Source organism: Lagopus leucura, unplaced genomic scaffold, assembly GCF_019238085.1.
Source record: "Lagopus leucura isolate 7727_CA_CO unplaced genomic scaffold, USGS_WTPT01 Super-Scaffold_100051, whole genome shotgun sequence".
In the NCBI taxonomy this organism is placed as follows: Eukaryota; Metazoa; Chordata; class Aves; order Galliformes; family Phasianidae; genus Lagopus; species Lagopus leucura.
Window position 1 is genome coordinate 369,935 of NW_024962297.1, and position 19,939 is coordinate 389,873.

The 19,939-nt window shown below is 45.6% G+C and overlaps 1 protein-coding gene and 1 non-coding gene across 10 annotated transcripts in view; both read right to left on the reverse strand.

Moving 5' to 3' along the window:
• Positions 1-4: 4 nt before the first annotated feature.
• The window catches only part of PUM1 (pumilio RNA binding family member 1), a 66,028-nt gene continuing 46,093 nt past the window's right edge, over positions 5-19,939 (reverse strand). For 5 of the 9 annotated variants that reach the window (XM_042885551.1, XM_042885545.1, XM_042885549.1 and 2 more), the window contains 11 exons: positions 19,709-19,852; positions 18,463-18,759; positions 16,471-16,707; positions 11,736-12,003; positions 11,104-11,233; positions 10,212-10,346; positions 8,667-8,804; positions 6,983-7,108; positions 5,945-6,066; positions 4,385-4,577; positions 5-1,719 (listed from right to left, as the gene is read on the reverse strand). In XM_042885551.1, coding sequence (XP_042741485.1) covers positions 1,588-1,719; positions 4,385-4,577; positions 5,945-6,066; positions 6,983-7,108; positions 8,667-8,804; positions 10,212-10,346; positions 11,104-11,233; positions 11,736-12,003; positions 16,471-16,707; positions 18,463-18,759; positions 19,709-19,852 — 1,922 coding nt within the window. In that variant the 3' untranslated portion in view covers positions 5-1,587. The remainder of the gene's footprint in view (positions 1,720-4,384; positions 4,578-5,944; positions 6,067-6,982; positions 7,109-8,666; positions 8,805-10,211; positions 10,347-11,103; positions 11,234-11,735; positions 12,004-16,470; positions 16,708-18,462; positions 18,760-19,708; positions 19,853-19,939) is intronic. The other 4 variants (XM_042885552.1, XM_042885550.1, XM_042885547.1 and 1 more) reach the window with 2 other exon arrangements.
• On the reverse strand, positions 3,943-4,028 carry LOC122187815. Its single transcript, XR_006181427.1, has one exon. It is a non-coding gene; the product is annotated as a small nucleolar RNA SNORD103/SNORD85 (small nucleolar RNA).

The window sequence follows — 19,939 nt, forward strand, 5'->3', positions numbered from 1 at the left end:
CAGGCCAGATTCCAAAGTTCTGTATTTTTCAAAATAAAGATCACACGTTGTTTAGAGACAATCTACACAAGAGTTACAAAAAATAGTCGCCCAGGCATAAGCATACACAGGTTTGTTAATTATACACATATGGTTACAAGTGTGCTTGCAAAAAAGTTCATTGGAAATATACACAAGGCTCTGTAAATGTACACCGTGTAGTGTTACAATTCTATATTCAAACAAGGAAAATTGACAGTATGTTACATTCACTTACAAGTAGACAAAATGCAAAATACAGTTCATCTTCTGTACAAAAAGGGGAGGTGATTCACACTTTACAAGGTGAAAAGGGGTTCTGATTGTAAGGAAACTAGGGGGGTTCTGTACTTTTGCACTTTTCGTTTCTTACTGTCACAAAATAAGCAAAACATTACTTTGTAAGAGTCAAAAAAACACTATTCTGAACTGAATCGTTTTGTAGAACATTTAGAAAGGATCGCTACCGCTCAACTAGGTGACAAATAAAACCAAGCATCTTTTTAAACATTAACTAGGCTGTATAAAGAGAACATTTCCTTCAAAAGAAAAAATTTACTTCTGGTTGAAATTACAATTTACAATATACAACACTATATGCTACGACCATAAAAGGTGTGAATATACACTGAAATGCACAGGTTTTGCTAATTCTTTTTTTTTTCTTACCAAAAAACGGGTTTATGTCGATTCAAACTTCTCCACATTTACATTACAGAGGTTTACAAATGTACAATTGTACAGTCAGAAGTATGTTCCACTACTAGGGTACATTATAGATACAGATCAGACATCAAAACAAGAAAATACTACAAATTTTTATATATGTAAAGTCTACACCAAGTATACACTATATATTTATAGAAGCAAGACCAAAGCCGAGTTGGGTTTGTTTTCCTCATGCTAAATGATCAAATGGTGTCTCTCCCCGTGAGCAGGACAACCGAGCAGGCAGTGAAGGACGCCCGCCCCCCGGCTTCAAAACCCTCCTGGCCGTGCCCCCCTCCTGCCCAGACGAGCTCTACGCTACCTCCGTTAGCAAGTTATAGAGATAAAACAAAAGGAACCCAAAAATAAAGCCATTAAAAAGTTTCAGAAACTTAATTCTCTTTAAACTGAAGCTCCACAGCGAGTCGGTTTTTCTTTTCTCCGTATTTATAACAGCATTTAATGCGTCCCTCGCGCCGCTCAACTAAAACCCAAACTTGTTGCTGACTTCTGAGTCAGAGAAGAACAAGGGGTATCTGCAAAGAGTTGCCTGCAAGGCAGATGGATTAAAAACGTCGTGTTTTGTTTGTACTTCAAACCAACCACCCTGAAAGTTTCCACATTTGGAATATAGATACAACAGTGAACAAAAATGTGGCCTTCCATGTACATTTGATACCTATGTACAAGTATTCTATACACCAGTAAAACAGCAGGGCAATCAGTTAATTAAAAAAAATAATTAGTACATGTTATGCATAATAAAATTAAAGGAATTTACAAAGGCTTTTTTTTCTTCTTCTTCTTTTAGTAGTTCAGCAACCGTGACGCCGCGCCGCACGCTGCTGGCTGCCGGCTGCCTCAGATGATGCCATTGGGAGGCCCGCAGATGGGCCCCAGGTCCACGCCGTTCTTCATGTAGTATTTCTCCAGCTTGGCCAGGATGTGCTTGCCGTAGGTGTACTTGCGCAGGGTGGCGATGTGGGGCCGGATCTGCAGGGCGTAAAGGAGGCTTAGAGAGGGAGCCCAGCCTGCACAGCGCTGCCCGGCTGCAGGGGAGGCAGGGAGCCACAGCCCCGAGAGCAGCAGGAGCTCAAGGGCACCTGGTGTGACTGCCCACAGTGAGCAGGGCCGTGCACAGCTCCAGCAGGCTGCCCAGCGCCTGATCCAACCTCGCCTTGAAAGCCTCCATGGTTGGGCACCACCACATCTCTGGGCAACCTGCGCCACTGCCCCCATTGTAAAAGGCTTTTTCCTTATATCTAATTTACATCTTTGAGCTTGAAACCATTTCCCCTTCTTCTATCACCACAGCTCTGCTCTCCCCTTCTTTCCTGTCACTCCCCTTTACATACTGAAGGTTGCTCTCAGGTCTCCTCAGAGCCTTCTCCTCTCCACCTGCACAGCCCCACTCTCTCAGCCTGTCCCCACACAGAGCTGTTCCACCTCTTGGAGCATTTCTGCAGCCCTTCTCTGCACTGCTCAACAGCCCCCTGTCTGTGCTGTCCTGCTCCACACCAGGACGCAGTGCTCCAGGTGAGGCCTCACAGCAGGGAGCACAGAACACCACCGCCTTCCTGACCTGCTGCCCACGTTGCTCTGGATGCAGCCCGGGGTCAGGTTGCACCCACAGGCATCACAGGGCACTGAGCAGCTCCTGCACAGCCCTCCTCTTTCCAGGCTGAGCTGCTCAAGTGCTGCAAACCTGAAAGGGCTCCCAGTACGAACTGCAGCTGTGAGCCTAAGGGATGCTGAGAAAGGCACGCAGCATTCCTGGGCTGAACAGAGTTTAGCTTCTTCCTGAACCCAACACTTACTACACTTTTTTTTTTTTTTTTTTTAATCCATGGAATTACAATTTCATACTATTTCAGAATAGAAGTTGCTTCCAACTCCAGTCATTCCTGTAACTGGAGCCAAGCCACTGTTAGTGGAAGAGTACCCAAACAAGGGAAAGCACTGTTCCAGCTGTGCTATCATGCTGCTGAAGCTCTCCTGGACAGTTTCAGAGGAATGAGACATAAGAGTAATTCATTTTCTTACTACACAAGAAACATCCCACTGCCAGCAAGTTTCTGCAGTAACTCAGCCACAAGAGCCCTTTTACCCTGCAGTGGGAACTGCACAGGAGGAGGAAGCAGCCTGACCACGATGCACAGCACTCCCTCCTCCTCCCTGCTTCCAGGACAGATGCACCACCACGACCTGCACAGGCCAAGGCTGACCAGAACTCCCATGGGAAACCCTCCCCATTTCTTCAGCTCACTCACTGGCTGCTTAGTTCAACTTCAAGAACCAGACTTGGGAAAAATCTGATCTACGGCCTCTGCCCTCCCCACACTGCAGTCCCTGCAAGGTCTGGCTGCTGCCCAGAGGTTAAGGCACAGGAAAGCTCCCCAGGTCCAACACTTCTTTGTTTACCTTCATTCCTAAAACTTTTTAGAACAGAATTCCAACCATCAGTTTGTCAGTCGCCGTGCTGTTGTTAACAAAAGCACAGCACAAACTGCTTGTTTGCAGTACAAGCAATTTTTACAGCCTAAGATCAGACAACGTGTTCTGCTTTTCCAGGCTCTCATTCAGCTCGATAACGTTGCTGAAATCTTCACATCCAGCCACTCTTATTTAGCTGTCATCCTACTTCTATTTTTGACAGCCCCACTGATAACCTAATTAGCATGTTCTTCACAAGGCTGCCTGACAAGAAGAACGTGCCAGTAGGGATTTCTTTTAAAGACATATCCATAGCTCACGTAAGGATCAGCAAAGACGCAGGTCATTTTGCTGCTGGACTGTCTATGTCCACCTACACACTTATTTTAATTATTTCTTTTGGACTAACGCAGGTTTGGGTTTAAAGCAACTACTCCTACACCTAAGAATGAGTCCATCTGAAGATGAGCTCATTTGTATGCGTGCTGTTCACAGAGCAGGAAGATGAAGACACTGCCTGATGCTCAGAGCCTCCTGCCCATGGGAAGCAGGCATACAAGCCTCGGATGGCACAAGTGGCAGCAATGCTTAACTCCCAAATGCCTTCATTTCTGACCAACATGAAGCCCTCACATCCATGAAAGCCTCTCATCAAAAAGCACACTTAAAACACACGTGCCCCATTAGCAGACAGTCAGACTCTCCTGACTGGGGCTGGAAAGCAGGGATGTGAAGCGACAAGCAGCAGAAATGCACCCAGCAGTTCTGCCTCAGTGCTCGAGGTCTGGCTCAGCTCTGCTGAGTACGTAAAGCTTCTCTCATTAGCAAGCAGAGTTCTCAGAGAGGGCAAGTGTGTCATCACTGCCAGACCTCCTGAAGGCACCTTGCCAAGCACCAAACTTGACTGGTGGCACTGCGACAGCAGAAGTAGCCTTTGCCTTTTTTTTTTGTTTGAATCAGCATTCACTACGCCACGAGTGCAGAACTGGGTTACTGGGTCAGAAGAGACTGCCTGAAGCAACCAGCTGGTTTTAAGTCCCACAGCCTCCCAGTGTTTCTTATTTTCATACACCAACTAGTACTTTCCTGCAACTCTGCGACTCCCCACTTGCCAGGAAATTCTAAAAGCAGAAGCAGCTATCAAACTTGTTTCCTCCCTGCAAGCAGTGTGGCAGTGCCACTTCTGAAGACACAGGGTCCTTATCAGTCGACAGCAGCCGCTCACCTTGTGCATGACGATCTTCCTCTGAGCCGGTTCTGCCACATCGATCATCTTCTGCACCACGTAGTTGGCATACTGATCCTTCATCATGGTGTATAAGGCACTGTGAGGGCCATCGTTCATAGTGCACACCTCGTCGATCAACATGGCGCGCTCCGTGCGGGAGGCGTGGGTCACACACTTCTCCACGACGTTGCTGTAACAGTCAAAGAGAGACAACGGTGAGCACACAGCCACCCTCCTGGGCTTTTCATTCTCTGGAAGCGCAGGCTGTCCTGCAGCAGACACGTGCTGGTGCAGAAATGCAACAACGGGACACGAGCGCCCCAATGTTCCTGGGATCCGAGTGGAAACTGGGGCAGGTGCCCACTTCAGGTTTTATTTCATCCAAATTTATTTGTGCACCTCTACAGTGACGCTGCGTTTGAGATCCATGTCTGTTCTCACAGCACACCCTGGAGAAACAGATGAGCTGTTCTTTGTTCGGCCTTCTCAGCAGTGGGGCTCAATGGGAATGGAGGTCCAAGGTTGTAACAACAGAAGTACAACCAGGAATGAAAGATCTTAGCAAAGGCAGAGAACTTCCAAAATTACTGAATATATCAGATAAGCAGTCTCTGTTCTCTGAAGAGCAAAGTTAAATACAATACACGGTTAGGGAAGGAGAGTTTTGCTAGTCTCATCCTCTGCACCCCTTCCTGAATCACAAAATCACCAAATGATTTACCATAACTAGAGCTCAGCTCAGGGGACACCCTGCACTAATTAACAGGGAGCAAAAGGCTGAAACAACAGCATTCAGACCACGCTCTTCTAATTCCTGTTAATGCTGTACTTCCCTGGAGTTCCTAAGCAGCAGCACACTACCTTCCCCATCACAAAGATAGAGGTGTATTAAACCTGTGAAGAGCTCAGCCTTCGTGTGCAAAGGGCAAGAAGCACCCACAACAGCAGCTCACAAGTGTGGGAAGTGTTGCTTTGTTTTAGCATCCCCTACAGCACCCGAATTTTGCCTCTATCCATGCTCAAGCTCTGCTGCAGCTGGACTAACTACCCCAGACCGCTTCGGTTTCCCCAGGAGGCAGACACACATTACTGGAGGGGCATTCTGCACGTATCTCAAAAAGGACCACAAGGCCTCTGCATATGACAATCAGAGTCTTCTGTTAAGAGTGGGATGCACAGAACCACTGCTACACTCATTTCCCCAGTTCCCTGTGACTTGACACTGCCCCCAGAGACGGCAAAAAGCTCCTAATGCTGTGTTCTCCAAGGGACAGTGACTACTTAACAAAGGCCACAAACACCACAGCTCCTGCTCAGGTTCAAGAACCTGGACTCAAATCACTCTTTTACATCTTTATCCCCTTTTCACAAGTAAAATCTGCCCTGCCAGTCGCTCACTCCAGTTTTTAAGCAGTTACAAATCGCATTCTGCTGTTCAACAGAAAGTTATTTTTCACCTCCTTTCACCTCCCTACACCCCACTCCCAACTCTTTCACAACTCCAGCATGTGTCCAAACTCCCACAGGGTGTGGAGACTTTAAGGAACAAATTCATACCTGGCAAATTTATGTTGACTCAAGACAAGCACGTTGCCTCTAATTTCTGCTACAATCTTGCTCTTGTCCTCAGGCCGGCCATGCTCTAGTACATGCTGGATAACATAGTTCCCATACTGATCCTGTTTGAGAAATAGAAGCACATGAAAATCTGGACAGGAACCACTCAAATCGAAGCACATTAATTCTTACAAACTCTGACTGAACCCTGATCAAAACATCTTCCTTTTAAACCATGCAAATAGTTCCCACCTGCACAAAAACATGCATTCTGGAGTTGCACGAGGAAAAACACCACATCTTTGTACCAACTACAAAACTCATCAAAACTCTGTGAAACTGTAAAACAACTTCATCGCACACGAAACATCAGTAATTTCTCATTTCCATTTACTGCTTTCTCCAAGTTCCAGAATATCAAACGTACTGGAAATTGATGGCAGACTTCTAGCTACAGAAGACTGTTCTCCTGTATGTTCCTATTTGAAATGTGTCCATGTTCAGAGCACAACACAGGTACTCAGCAGCACCAGAGGCATGCCTTGATGCCTCACCTCCAGGCCCAACCTCTTCCCACTCCCAGTGTTACACAGGGGCACACAAGACAGGACTCACTCCACGTTATGCCCACTGGGTGCCACTGCACAAGTCCTAAGAAAAAAGAGCTCTTAGAAGGACTGCAAGAAGGAAAGGCAGGCAAGAAGGAGAATATCTCAGGATGTTCTCTTCCTACACGCAATCAGCCCTTTGCATCAACTCCTTTGAGATCATTAGGATATGTTCCCACTCAATACTTCATTTTCCTTTTGAAAAGGACTCAAATCCAACACTGATATTTGCTGGGTATCTACACACAACCAAAACGATTAGTGATAATGCTTTCCCTGCCTGCCCCATTCCTTTCTGCTCCTCCCCACCCGATGCTCACACAGCCCCAGCAACACTCAGCTGCAATCCCAAACAGGCCGCTAGCTCTCCAGTACAGAACAGCAACCTCAGGACATCTCCCAGCACACCATCTCCCGCTCCCACACTGACCTGCACAAGCTGCTCGGTGTGCTGGTGAAGCTCCTCCAAGATGGGAAGAGTCTGCTCAGGAAGACAGTGCTCGAGGATCCTCTGAATCACACGGCAGCCGTACGGATGTGTGGACAACGCAAAGACCTGCATCCAACAACAGACAAGCACAGGCAGCAACACAGCTGTTAGTCTTGGTGAACCCCAGAAACCTTTTGGAATTCAATGAACAGTGCAGGTTCTCCTGGACAGGGGAGGTAACGGCAGCTCCAGAACTCTGCTTGCAGCACTGCAGCTGAGACAGTGCAAACATTTGCTTCCACATCACTGCCACAGGGAGACTGCAGACACACCACATCCCTACCTGAGCTTCACCTTCTCCATTTATGAACAGGAAACAAAAGGTTAAGTATCTTGATTAATACAAAGAACACCTGGATGGGCAAGCATTATTGGAGGCTGTGTTGAAAGTTTCAGAAGAATAAACCCAGCATACTGCTTGCCAGTTGCATAATTAAAGCTATGTAAGAAATAGTATGAAGCAGAAAGGTTAAAAATACTCAGAGGATTTTCCTCATGTATCTGGATTTGTTTAAAAGTCTTAACTGTGCTTAGCAGAAGTGACAACAAGAAACCTTCTTCCTCATTTCTAAAGGATTATAAAATCTGTTGCTAAGAACATGACACCTATTCATTTTATTATTGCTGTGTAGTTTTCTGTCTAAAGCACAAAGTCCTGTTTGCTGGCTTAAAATTAAAAGCAGCAGCAAATCCAAGCACTGATGTCAAGGAGGCAGACTACAAATTTTTAATAACTATTTTCAGTAAAGTGGGCAGGAAAGCAGACTTTCGAATGCAATGAACCATAGAAGAAAAAAGTCTTGAGGTAGTTAAGTTTAAGCTTGCATACAAAAGTTCAGTTGAAACTAGGACAGCTGGCCAAAGAAATTTCACTGCCATCCACCAAGTTCCCAGATGTGTTTCTGCCTTGCCTAACTCCCCGAGGGAAGGTCCAAAGCTAACTGTGAGCCAGCAAATTTGCTGAGCAAGTTCCCAGCTAGAATCCTGCTTGTTTTGACACAGCCAAGCAAGTCAACACTTTTGCAGATGTTCCAAGAGCAGACAAGCTAATAAAGTCTGGTTCCTGCTATAATAACCCCAGGCTATCCTCACATCCCCGTGGCAAAACCCTCAGTACTTCAAAGTCACTCTCCAAAGCCAATTAAGCTGAAGCCTGGAAACACCCAGAACAGCACTTTTGTAATGGAAGACAAGCCAACTACAGCCAGAACAAAGGAGCTACACAACCCAAATCCAGCACTGGGATAATGGAGCACAAGTAACTATGCTTTGCGAGACAAAACTCATGTTCTGCCCCTGATCTCAGACCCTCAGGAAGTACAGCCTGTAAGCCTCCTCACAGAGAGAATCACCATGAAAATTTACTACACTCATCAGAAGACTCTGCTCGGCACCTTTACTGAGAAGATAAATTAATAACACACATGCTTTCTTCCCATCAGTCAAAAATATTAAATGCTGCAGTAAAGACGTTTACAAGGCTGCTTTACTGTGATAAACCTGAAAATGGCAAAAGGAAGATGGCAGAGGAATTCCTAGGCTCACACTGTAGGCTAACACCTGCTAAATGTTCCGTCCCCAAACACGTGAGTAGCTCACAGCCACTGCTGTGGAAAGAACTTACCTGTCCCTTAAATGCATCAATGATAAACTGCAGGGACTGAGGCTGCACACACTCAATACACTTCTGCACCACATGATTACCGTTCTGGTCTTTTACACACTTCAGGACGTGGCCATCCAACTCCCGCACCATCTCGTTCTATTAGGAGGAGAGAAAGAAACAGAAAGCACCACCAGGATTCATGGCTGATAAAGGCAGAGCTTTGCTGCTAAGCACAGAGGAAGAACGTGGAGAACATGGAAGGCATGAACGATACACCCATGTGTTTCAGTAATGCCAGGGAAATTTCCCAATGGCTGAGGGCTGAGATGAAACCTGCTGTAATACAGCAGCCACCCACAACACCACTGTTCTGAAGAGGGAACACTCTTCATTACACATGAGCATCCTCCTAAACCTGAGTGTTCCTAACCTAAATGTTTGAGACTATTATTCCCCCAATATATAACTTTGCTATGCACTTACTGTTCCCTCCTCCTTTGCTCCACTCAGACAGAAATGTAAGACATTCCAACTTCACAAACTTCTAAGTATCAGCTTCACTAATCACCGGGAGAAGAGCTTGTATTTTACAAACACGAGCTAATATTATACCATAATTAGGGAAATCAACAGGCAAGTTCTAGATTGACTAACATAGCACAGGCAGGCTGAAAGCTTTATAATGGAAAACAGTAGGTGATTTTTGAGGAATTCAATAGTTACACACAGACATTTTACCTCTGGAACTGATACAGCATTCTAGAAGACACTGGGAAATCCTTGGACCAGCAGGGCCAGTTTGTGCTGCCCCTCATCACTGTGCTGGCACAGAGCCACCACGAGGCAGTGCTCAAGTGAACCTGGGCCTGACCCAAAAGGAACACGCACACTTCTAAATTCTACTTCAGTGTCTTTTGTTAGTGGTGGCGCTTTGTTCTTTCTCCTAACTTAATAACCTACATTAAGACTCCTATATAATGATTCCTAACACCTTTAGTAGCTAGCTTGCAGAGTGTATTTTTCATCTTAATTCACTGTTAATAAAATCCTACTGGAATTGATTTATTAATGAGCTTTGAGTAGATTTGAGGCTATTTTCAGCCCTTATCCAACTCTGCCTTGCTTGATGGGAATTACGGGCTCCTCACACGCCTCACTCTGTGGGAAGCAGGGTACTGACCCACATATCACAGCAGCAGTACCTCAGCAAATATGCCAAAGTAAAACTTTGGCACCATTTACCTCAGGGGATCTTAAAGCATCTTCTCATTCATACTAACATTCATAATTCCATCAGCAGCTAGCCTATATCATCTGAGTGCAGGGAATTAACAGAGAACCAGTGCCATCAGCTGTTCAGTGGAACAAGGAGGTGACAGTGAGATCTGAGAACAGTATCACATACTTACTTATCATGCACAAGAAACATAACAGATGTACCATAAACCAAACCAAAAGAACACCATCCACAAACACAACCGCGAGTAACAGAAGATTACAGTTCATGTCACCAAACAGCAAGAAACGTTCAACATCAAGAAGAAAGTTAAAGTTGAAACTTACAATTACCTGCTGGTCTGGGGGAATAAACTCAAGGGCCTTCTGGATCACCCTACATCCATACATCTGCAAAGCCAGGGACAGAACATGCCCACGGATACGTTCTGCCAAGGCTAACTTTTGCTCCAGGCTGCCAAACTGGAAAGATTAAAAGCAATCACCACAAGCACAAAATCCTCATGTGGTCAAGCAGCACAGCAGCCCTCCCAGTCTGTCATACCGAAGTGTTAAACAAGAAACACTGTACTTAACTGAAAAAAAATAACAGCCATAGCTCAATGGAACTGAACAGGCACAAGTGAGATGTTTGTTCTGGCTCTGATAATGCCTGACGCATTAGAAACAGATTCCAGAGCCACTTTGCTAATGCAGTAACCCTTGAGAGGGTTGCTATAAAATTACTGGACTAAAAAACAAACTAAAATCACCAAGGCTGAGTGAAGAAGGGACTGACCAGTTTCAAGAAGGAGAGAGAAGCAGCTGCTCACTCCCCTTGCATGGAAACGCACACTTTTCTTCAGTGGATGCTGTCTGTTGTGTTTTTAACACAAGCGCTTTCCAAAGTTTGTATTATTTCTAAGTACATGAGAACTGACAGCTCAGTGCAGACAGAAAACTAATACTTGTTGGATCTCAGTCCCCTCAATATGTGATTTATTCTTCCAGCTTTTTCAGGTCAAAAGGCAAAATCTGTTCTTCAGAAGAGATTCTTAGTCCCACATTACAATCACCCTGACAGGAATGATACAGCAGCACGTGGAGATGAAATGACATCAGTGTAGCCAGATACCCAAGCTGAGCCAAATGGCATGGCTTCTAAGAACTCAGCCTATGCCTCAGGACATCTGAGCAGGCATCTGAGCAAGAGTTGTGAATAGAGGAAACGAAGACTTACTTCAAAGAACTTCTGGATGACATAATTTCCAAATACGTCCACCATCAACTGATAAGCTGCCTGGAGGATCTCGTTGAACACAAGCTGACGTTCTGCTGGGGTAGCACGCTCCAGTTTCAGCTGAATAAACCTGAAAAATAAGGCTGCTGTGATGCCACTGGCAAATGCGTCCTCAGAGCATTTGTTAACAAAAATCCAGTCATAACCTTCACACCTTGAGCTTTTACAAAATACAGGTCTTTGGAAAACAAGTGCCCTAAATTACAGCAATCTGAAACCTTGAGTGGTGGCACTCATGAGGTGTGTGCCAACGTGCCATTATCCATACGCCAAAGGCTCAAGCAAAGCAGGTCTCAGAGTGACATGGCAAGGTCTCACATCCAGGCAGCTTTCAAATGAGTTCAGCTGTACCAGCGGGTCTAGCAAGCAAACTCCTTTTTGGAGAGGGAAGCCACGCTATAAGAACTTGTCTCCAGCCCATGAAAAGGAGGGTCAGTGTTACACCACCCAGCTTAATGTCTTTTCACACCTCCTTTTCCTTTACTTCAGGATGCAACGCAAGCCCCAAACCACGTCAAATCCAAAAGCAGCTGTCGCAAAAACTGCCTACGGCACAAGGTTTTAAATCCCACCTGGATCCATGCTGGTCCTGGGAGAACTCCATGATGTGCCCAGCAATCTCCCTCAGCTGTAAGTTGGGGTACCGGTTGTTGCGGAAGTCCTCGAGCAGCCTGCTGCGGCCGGAGGGCATCACGTCAGACATGCCGTAGCGCAGGCGAGACGAGGGGAACAGCGTGCTGCTGGGGCTGAAGAGGCTGGAGGCGCTGCTGGCACTGCGGTACTTGGCCTCAGCTCCAGGAGCAGCAGAGATGTAACGGCCGCTGCCATTCGTGAGCCCTCCTGCAAGTCATAAAAACCAAAGGGGTTCAAAAGACGCAAACGAATCCCTTGGCTGTTTCGTTTCAAACGGACGCACAGCCTTCGCATGGCATTTTGCTTCTCATTATTCCTTTTCCACCAAGATGGATTTATGACACAGTTCAAATAGGGAAGTACTCTCAACCAAGCTAAACCAACTGCCCCCAAAATAATTTGGGTGGGACTAACTCGAGCAGCTCCTTAGCATGGCACTCGTGTATTAGGTTGGGATGAACTGAAGAGTTCAGAAAACAACAGCCTGTACAACTTCTGCTCCTCACTTGTTGGCATTGTCTAAACCATACATGTCAATCCACTGCTTGCATTTTTTGCTAACTCGAGATTTCAAATTACTTTATTTTGTTCCTCACCTCCATTTTTTCCCCACCTACTCTGCTGCTGACCCAACCCCATCTAAACAAATGTCACAGGTGTAGGGACAGAACTGAAGCAAAATTAGACAGCAGAAAGGCAGCAAGAAGCAAGCAGAAAAAGATTGCAAAACAAATCACTATTCAATACAGATAAACACCAGTAAGTTAAAATCAATGAGGATCACAAAGAATCCTTTCAAATACATACTAAACATTTTCATTCATACTAAGAAAGCACTCTGTTACCCAGTAACAGGCCTGGGAAACATCCATCACACAGTCAGGAAACTGCAAGTGTTGACAGCCGTCAGCTTAAACCTGTAAAGGCCGTTTTCTTGCCTGTACTTTCTGCACTGCACTTCAGCAGCACAGCACAGGACTCATTCTTGCAGGCTTGGGATCCCTCTGCTGGCCAAAGGCTGCAAGCTACTTGGGTGTGTGATTTCTCTAGAGCTGGCTAGAGATCTGTTAAGGAGAAAACTCCTATCACATGGGAATGTGCCACCGGGACAGCCGACAGGAGGCAGCGAGGGAAACCACCCAAAAAAATCCACAAGTGATCTTTGCAATGGAGGAGAGGGAAGACCTTCGAAGGCAAAGGTCCGTAGTTCTGTCTGCAAAGAGAACAGGCCTTCTCCCAGCAGCCATGCAAACAGCCAGTCCAAAATTAAAATATATTAATTAAAAAAAAAAAAAAAATAAGAACAGAGTGAACTGCACTCCCTGCCAGCAATGCCTCAAGGAAGCTTCCATGCAGGAAACGCTATATGAGAATTAAGTATCTGATAACGGGCCAATTAAGTTTCCCCATCTCTGAGCAGGCAGGCATGTTCTGACTGCTCCCCACCTGCTGCCAAACCTCTGCTTTCTCAGGAGGAAAGCAACTCAAGAACTTCCCGTTCCCATCTCTTCCTTGTGCTGCTTTGCCAATGGCGTGGCCGGCATTGTCTCTAGCTGATTTTTTAATTAAGAGCTCTAACAAGTGACTAAGTGATATTCCTTACTGCTGGAAGGACAAGCAAATGCAAAGGGAATATGAAATCAATAGTTTCTAAGGTAAAGGAAGCCAAATTAATGAGCAGTGGTGTACTGAGTCTCCGCTGCACTCCAAGCACTCAGTTACCCTTTGTTTTTCCAAAGCCTGGAGCAGGTCAGAGCCATGGCACAGTGCACTGAAATGAAAAACTGCTTCTTGATCTGCTACAAATGGCTGTAAGTGGAAAGAGCTGAGCATTGATGCTGTTACCATCTATGTCCCATCTCTTAGTTCCGAGGGAAAGTATCCTTTGTACAGCCTTCTCTACCAGAGGTAGGGCCAAAGCTTCTGATCATGTTGAAGGGTCTAGCTAAACCACTCACGTTTCCCTAAGGGCCTCCCTTCTGCTGGAGATGCTGACTGAAGGTCTCTCCGTAAGGTTCAACATCATACTGGGAATCAGAGACTGTGCAGGGACAGGTTTCCTAGTAACACAAGTGCTTCTGAAACCCATCTTTCAAACTCCTGAGCATCTTAAGCTCCTGTACCCTAATGTGTGAGTGGGACCACAAGATGTGATCTAAGCAGAATGGAAATGCTCCCTGTTCAAGAACCACATGGGGGGGGGAGGGGGAAGAAGCACTGATGAAGCTTGTGGGACACCAAGGTGGAACAGAGGGGCAGAGTCCCAGAGAACAGATGTGCAAAGCTGCTGGGTAGCAATCAGCCCCTGGCAGGGGCTGGGATTTGATCTTCAACTCGAGTCACTGTGTGATTCTATGAAGCTGCTGGTACTGACAGATTCCTGTGACCTCAGCCAGAACAAGCTTCAAGAGAAGGTCTGCAAGCTGTGTGCAGCCATCAGGCCGTGCCAGCACCTGGCTGCCCACGCTAAGCACTCTGACAGCACTCAGCACATGGAGCTGTGCAGAAGAATCAGGCGCGGCACAGTTCTGTTCTACACAGACTGACAGAGGAAGGCTGCACCTTCACCATATAAACCCACAGTGCTTTTGTCTCAGCTATGCACACTTGCACATGCTGCACACACCTTTGAGCTTAAAGCACGTATTTAGCTCAGCTCTCCTCCCTCAGCAGTTCTCATAAGGACTGCATGCTGATTTCAGGTACTTGTGATTGCCCAGATATTTCACAAGGCCACTTCATAGCACCAGAAGTAATGTGACAAACACCATTTTTCACAGCCGTGAGCTCTCAAGGAAGCCACAAGAGCAGGAGCTGAACCTTTACAACAAGCCCAGCAAACACCCAACTCTTACATCCCTGCGTGACAAAGCCAAAGCCACCACACAAGCAGCATCTAACTGTACCTCTCCTGACTGCAAATGGGATCCAGCACCAGCTTCTTGAGTTGTCCTGTAACCTTGGAATTGAACTACACGAAGCAACTCCTCCACACCTCACAGTGATGGGATTTGGCTCTAAACCGGGCTGCTCTAATTTCCCTTTTGGCAAACGCCACATTTGAGTGTTCCCATCTGTCCTTTCACTTCTATGTATTAAGGAAACTCTTCTCAGCCTCTTTATCACAAACAATTTTTGATATCGTTCCAGAAAAGAAGCCTGCCTCAAGCTTCTTTAACGCCTGTGATGTTTTCATAGCATTCAAACTTGTTTTACAACTCCAAGAAGTGGTGACTGCGTTCGTAGTGTGTCTGACACTACAGGTGAAGGACACCACAATAAAATGACCCTACACACTTCCAGGTAAAGCCCACAGCCAGCTGTGAGACTTCTCCTGCAGTAACCACCAGGCATGAAGGCAGCCAGAGGGCTGACAGCTGCCACATGGAGCATCTTGTCAGCACGGGAAGACCCCTGCTAACTGCTTGGGGCACGGCCACTTGTGTAAATGGCAGCTCTCCTTTTCCTCCAGTGTTTGTTCTTGGTACAGACTAACCCTTGTCTGATCCAGTTTTTAAGATTCATTCTTGTTTGCCTGCGGGGGCAACAGACTTTTCCTAGAGCCAGAATTTGACTCTGGTTAGTCTTTAGCATTAATTTAGTGTAGCTATTCAACTGTCAGCTTAAGAACTATAGAGCTGCATAAATAAAGCTTAAAACTCTTTGCAACTCTATTAAAGCTCAGAACAAGAGGAGATGGTAAATTTAAGGCTGATCTCAAAAATCCTATTTATTACTATTTCATACTAACCTTTAGCCAGAATCAGCATTTATCACACACACATTCAGTGAACAAATACACTATCTGATGAGTAACAGAGTGTGCATGCATGTAGGAAGCATTCTGAGAAAGTGAAGTTGCATTACATCCAGACAGATACTTGACAGAACCAAAACAAAGCAATATTCTAACAAACACTGAATTATTTGGCGCAGATGCAAAGAGTAACCATCTTTTTTGCTTATGAGGCCTGGGAATGAATGCTTCAGGAAGTTCAGATCAGTACTGCTTTATTATTTAATACATGCTTTATTTTAAAGCCTTTATTGCATGTAACAGTTCTGGGCCAACTAAGAGATGTAACTTGCATGAAGAAACGTATTTAACCAAAACTAAGAAAGTCACGTGCTTTGATAATGTTAAACTGATGGGAATTTTCCAAAAGCAAAACCAAAATCCTCAGCTAGACTTACTGCCCCAGATAACATCACATACTTCGGTTAAGAGAAGAAGCTTTATCCTAAGTTAATTAACTTATTATTGAAAACTGATTGGATATTTTGCAACCTCTTTATGGATCTATCTATTTATCTATTCAGTTCAAGGATAACAAACAATTGGTGCTTTCTCTGTGTGAGAAAACTGTTTTTAAAACACCCGGAAATGTCATCCAAGGTAATGTTCATTTAGAGATGAAGAATTTAGGCAGCAATGCACATCCCTTCCCATTTGACAGCTCAGCTACTGAGAGGGGAACCAACACAGAACACAGGTGCTGCAACTCCTGCTTCAGCAATTCATCAGCTCCTGCAAAAGCAGGGAATCTGTGGCAGCAATAAGAGCAGCCAGCAGAGCACACGCACCTCCCCCACACAGCAGGGCCGTGCTGGCATCTCTGCACAAAGGGAGAGCAGAGCAGCAGTAACCTCAGACAGCGGCATTGTGGCTCTTACCCAGGTTCAGACTGGAAGAAGATCCGTGTGAAGATAAGGAAGGTGGTGGGGTCTGAGAGTGGCCAGGTCCTTGGCTGGGCAGAGGCATACCCACAGGTCCAGGAGAGGAGGAAAACCCGAGGCCATTGTAAAAACTGTGTCCTATAGGCGTCAAACTGCTGGATGTCCTCTTGTACAGGTCACTGCTCCCTGTCAGGGAATCCCGGCGAGAACCGCTGCCAGTGTTGGAGTTAGCCACTGAAAGAGGATGAGAGCAGAGGTGAGTGAGCATGGACAACAAGCTGCTGAGACAGCATAAAACCTGAAGATGCCTGCAGAACTGACAAAACCATCATAGGACCTATAAGCAACACTCTGGTGTGATGGTATTGCTTTCCTAAGGGTAGCACATGTGCCCAAACGAAATGCAGTAATTACAGACGTTGCTGGTTGTCAAGTTAGAAATCCTTGGTTAGCCCAAATCCTGCCTTTGTTTCCTACAGTTTAGTAACTTTCATTCTGAGAGAAGACATCCAGAAATACAGCTCCAAAAGCCAAAAGATCAGAAGATATGACCTACCCAAAGGAAGCGACAGAAGAAAAACAAATGACAGCAAGTATTTTGGCTTCTGGGTGCAAGCACTTGCATTTTGCTTCCAAACCCTGAAAAGAAGGGTTTGTACACTTCAAAGGGCTTTTCCCCTCAGTGTTTTGCTTTGTTTAAGGGAAGTTATTAGATCTCCCTACAAGCATTGCCTCATATTTGTTCTTTGGGCATCAGAGCTAAATCAAATCCACCAGGAGATTTCACCTATTCTTTATTTAAGAGCATATATAGCTTCGTGTACATTTCCTTGGAACCCTCCTTCTCACCTTTCATTACATTAGAGAACAGCTGAGGAGTCACTTCTTTTTTTACTTCTGTTTGCATTTATTTATTGAGATGGAAATCAGAATTTAAGTAAAGCACATAAAAACATTTTGGAGAGTTTTCATTTACAAGAAATAAAAACCTCCTCAAACACACTTGAGAAATAATCATTTTTGCATTAAAATCTCGTTTAATAGTAGAATTGTTAATGATTGTAATGAATTAATCATTTTTTTTCCATGACTGTACATAACTTCTAGAAGCAACAGCGTCACATTTTTGTTCATGGATCAAGGGAAAACAAGCTCGTGCACCTCAGCTTTGCACAAACCAGTCACCAAATTCAATTAGTCAAATGAACTGGAATGCAAGAAGTGAATTCTGCATCTACTCTAATTCAAGATGGTTCTCATTTTCAGGCTGGGATTAAGGAAAATATTTAGAGTAGCCTTCAAACAAAGCAGCGACTCGATTCGGGGGCACTGCATCTCTCGGCCTCTTCTGAAGGACCGGGTTCTGAAGGCACGCTTTGACTTGCCCTTCAGACTGATGAAAGCAGCAAAGTCCAGGACGTAATTACTACCTCTAAGACTAAGCAGCAATTAAAACAATTGTTCTACTTCAAAAATAAAATCAATTTAAAATAAAAGGAAAAAATCTCAACCCACAGACATCTTTCTGGTTTGGTTTCATTGTGAAAAAAATCATCGTCTCCAACTGCCCTATGAGCAAATCAAAAGAAAGTTTCCATATTTCTTGCAACCACAAGTCCTGGGTTCTTCTGGGCTGTAAGAAAGAAACAGTGCCCAGAATAAGGCGCAGAAACCACCTTCCTCAAGCCACCAGAAGCAAGTTCCTCAGCCACTGCTGAGTAAGAGTCAGCACACAGACAGTTACCCCTGCGGAGCCGACTCCTGCCAGGCCAGTATCTCCACCAAGCACATGCAACGAAAGGCGAGGTGACCCAAAGCCGTTCAACAGCTTTATGTGCAGCAGCAAAAGGATGTCTGACAATGCATCAAATGCACGGAACAAATTTAATGCATCATCTCAAGGTATTCTCTGCTAAAAGAAGTCTCATCAGAACGCAGTGTGCATTTTGAAAGCCAAACAGCTCCCAGTGAAGCAGCCGCAGCTCCTACCTGCCGTCCCGAAGCCTCCCAGTGCAGACCCCAGCGTGGCACCGAGGGAGCTGCTGCTCCCAAAGCCCAGCGAGGTGTTGGCAGGCTGGGCGGAGCCCTGAGAAAAGAGGGAGCTGCTCTGGGAATTGCTGCTGAGTGAGTTGTTGCCATAAAACGAGCTGGAGGCCAGGTTGTTGGTGGGCTGCTGCTGCGGCTGAGGCTGGGGCTGCTGTGTTCCCAGGGGGCGGAAGGGGCCGTTGGTGGTTCCTGCCAGGCCCCCAGCAGCACCGTTGGCTGAAGCTGCTGCTGCTGCAACTGCTGTAGAGAAAGTAATAGGAAGCAGAGTTTGAAAAATCCATTTCATATCTGGGTTGGAAGTCAAGTTTCATCACGTTCCTCTTATTTCCTATAGATTTTTTTTTTTTTTTTTTTTTTCCCCTCAGGATGAAAATCTCCCCCTCACATCAAACTCTTCAAACACCTCTTTACTCTAAACCTGTGCTCCTCCATCAGGCTTGCGTGGAGCCACCAAATACCAAAGTGTAAAATTATTATGACTGCTGTTGGTATTATTACAGCTACATGGATCAAACAAGTTCCCTAAGATCCGAGATCCAATAACTCAGGCACACACTCAGTGCTAGCCAATCAAGGAACCTGTTTAGAAATAATCAGTGCATGAAACCCACTCCTGCAGTGCTAAGAACATCAAAACCAAATACTTTTGTTTCCAGCCGGTTCCAAAGCAAAAGAAAAAAAGCAAAATAAACCAGAGCTACAAGGAAACAATTTAAAAGCCCATTTCATAATCTGTTAGCAACACTGGTCAGGAATGCTTACACACAGATTCTTGCTTGAAAAATTGCTTTTAAACCTTGAACTCCCAAAACAAACCTAACAAAATCCAAAACAACTTGCGGCAATGACCAGGCATATAACATTTTATGTAAGCAAGGCTCTCATTAGGGAGTCTGACATACGCTAATGCCCTTTATTGTGTGGGAAACCGAGTGTCAGCAGACCAATTGGAATAACTCACAAAATTCAGCAAAATGACGCCGTTTGTGCTACGCTGCCTCTCAGGGCTATTTCTCAAGGCTCAGCTCACGAGTCCAGAAGAAGCTCTCAACAAAATCCCTGCAGTGGATCTCAGTGAGGGCAAGTGAGTCATCATTGCCAGAAGGGCACAGAGGGGCTCAGTCCCACTCCCTGTGCACGGAGGCACTGTGGTGGGAGCAGGTTTCCATCTGGCTGGGTTGGAACTCACCTGCCTGTGCTGCAGAGGAGCTGATGATGACTGGCGCAGGGGCCACCAGGCGCACGGGTGCCCCCAGGCCATTCCTGGCCCCCGCATTCACCACAAGAGCACCAGTTTGGTCATAGTAGGCAGCAGGAGCCAGCACAGGGTACCCTGGAGAGAGAAATGACACCACACGGTGAGGTGACGAGCAGCACAACATGTGGGCACAAACAACTGCATTTTGGTAACATTTCTAAA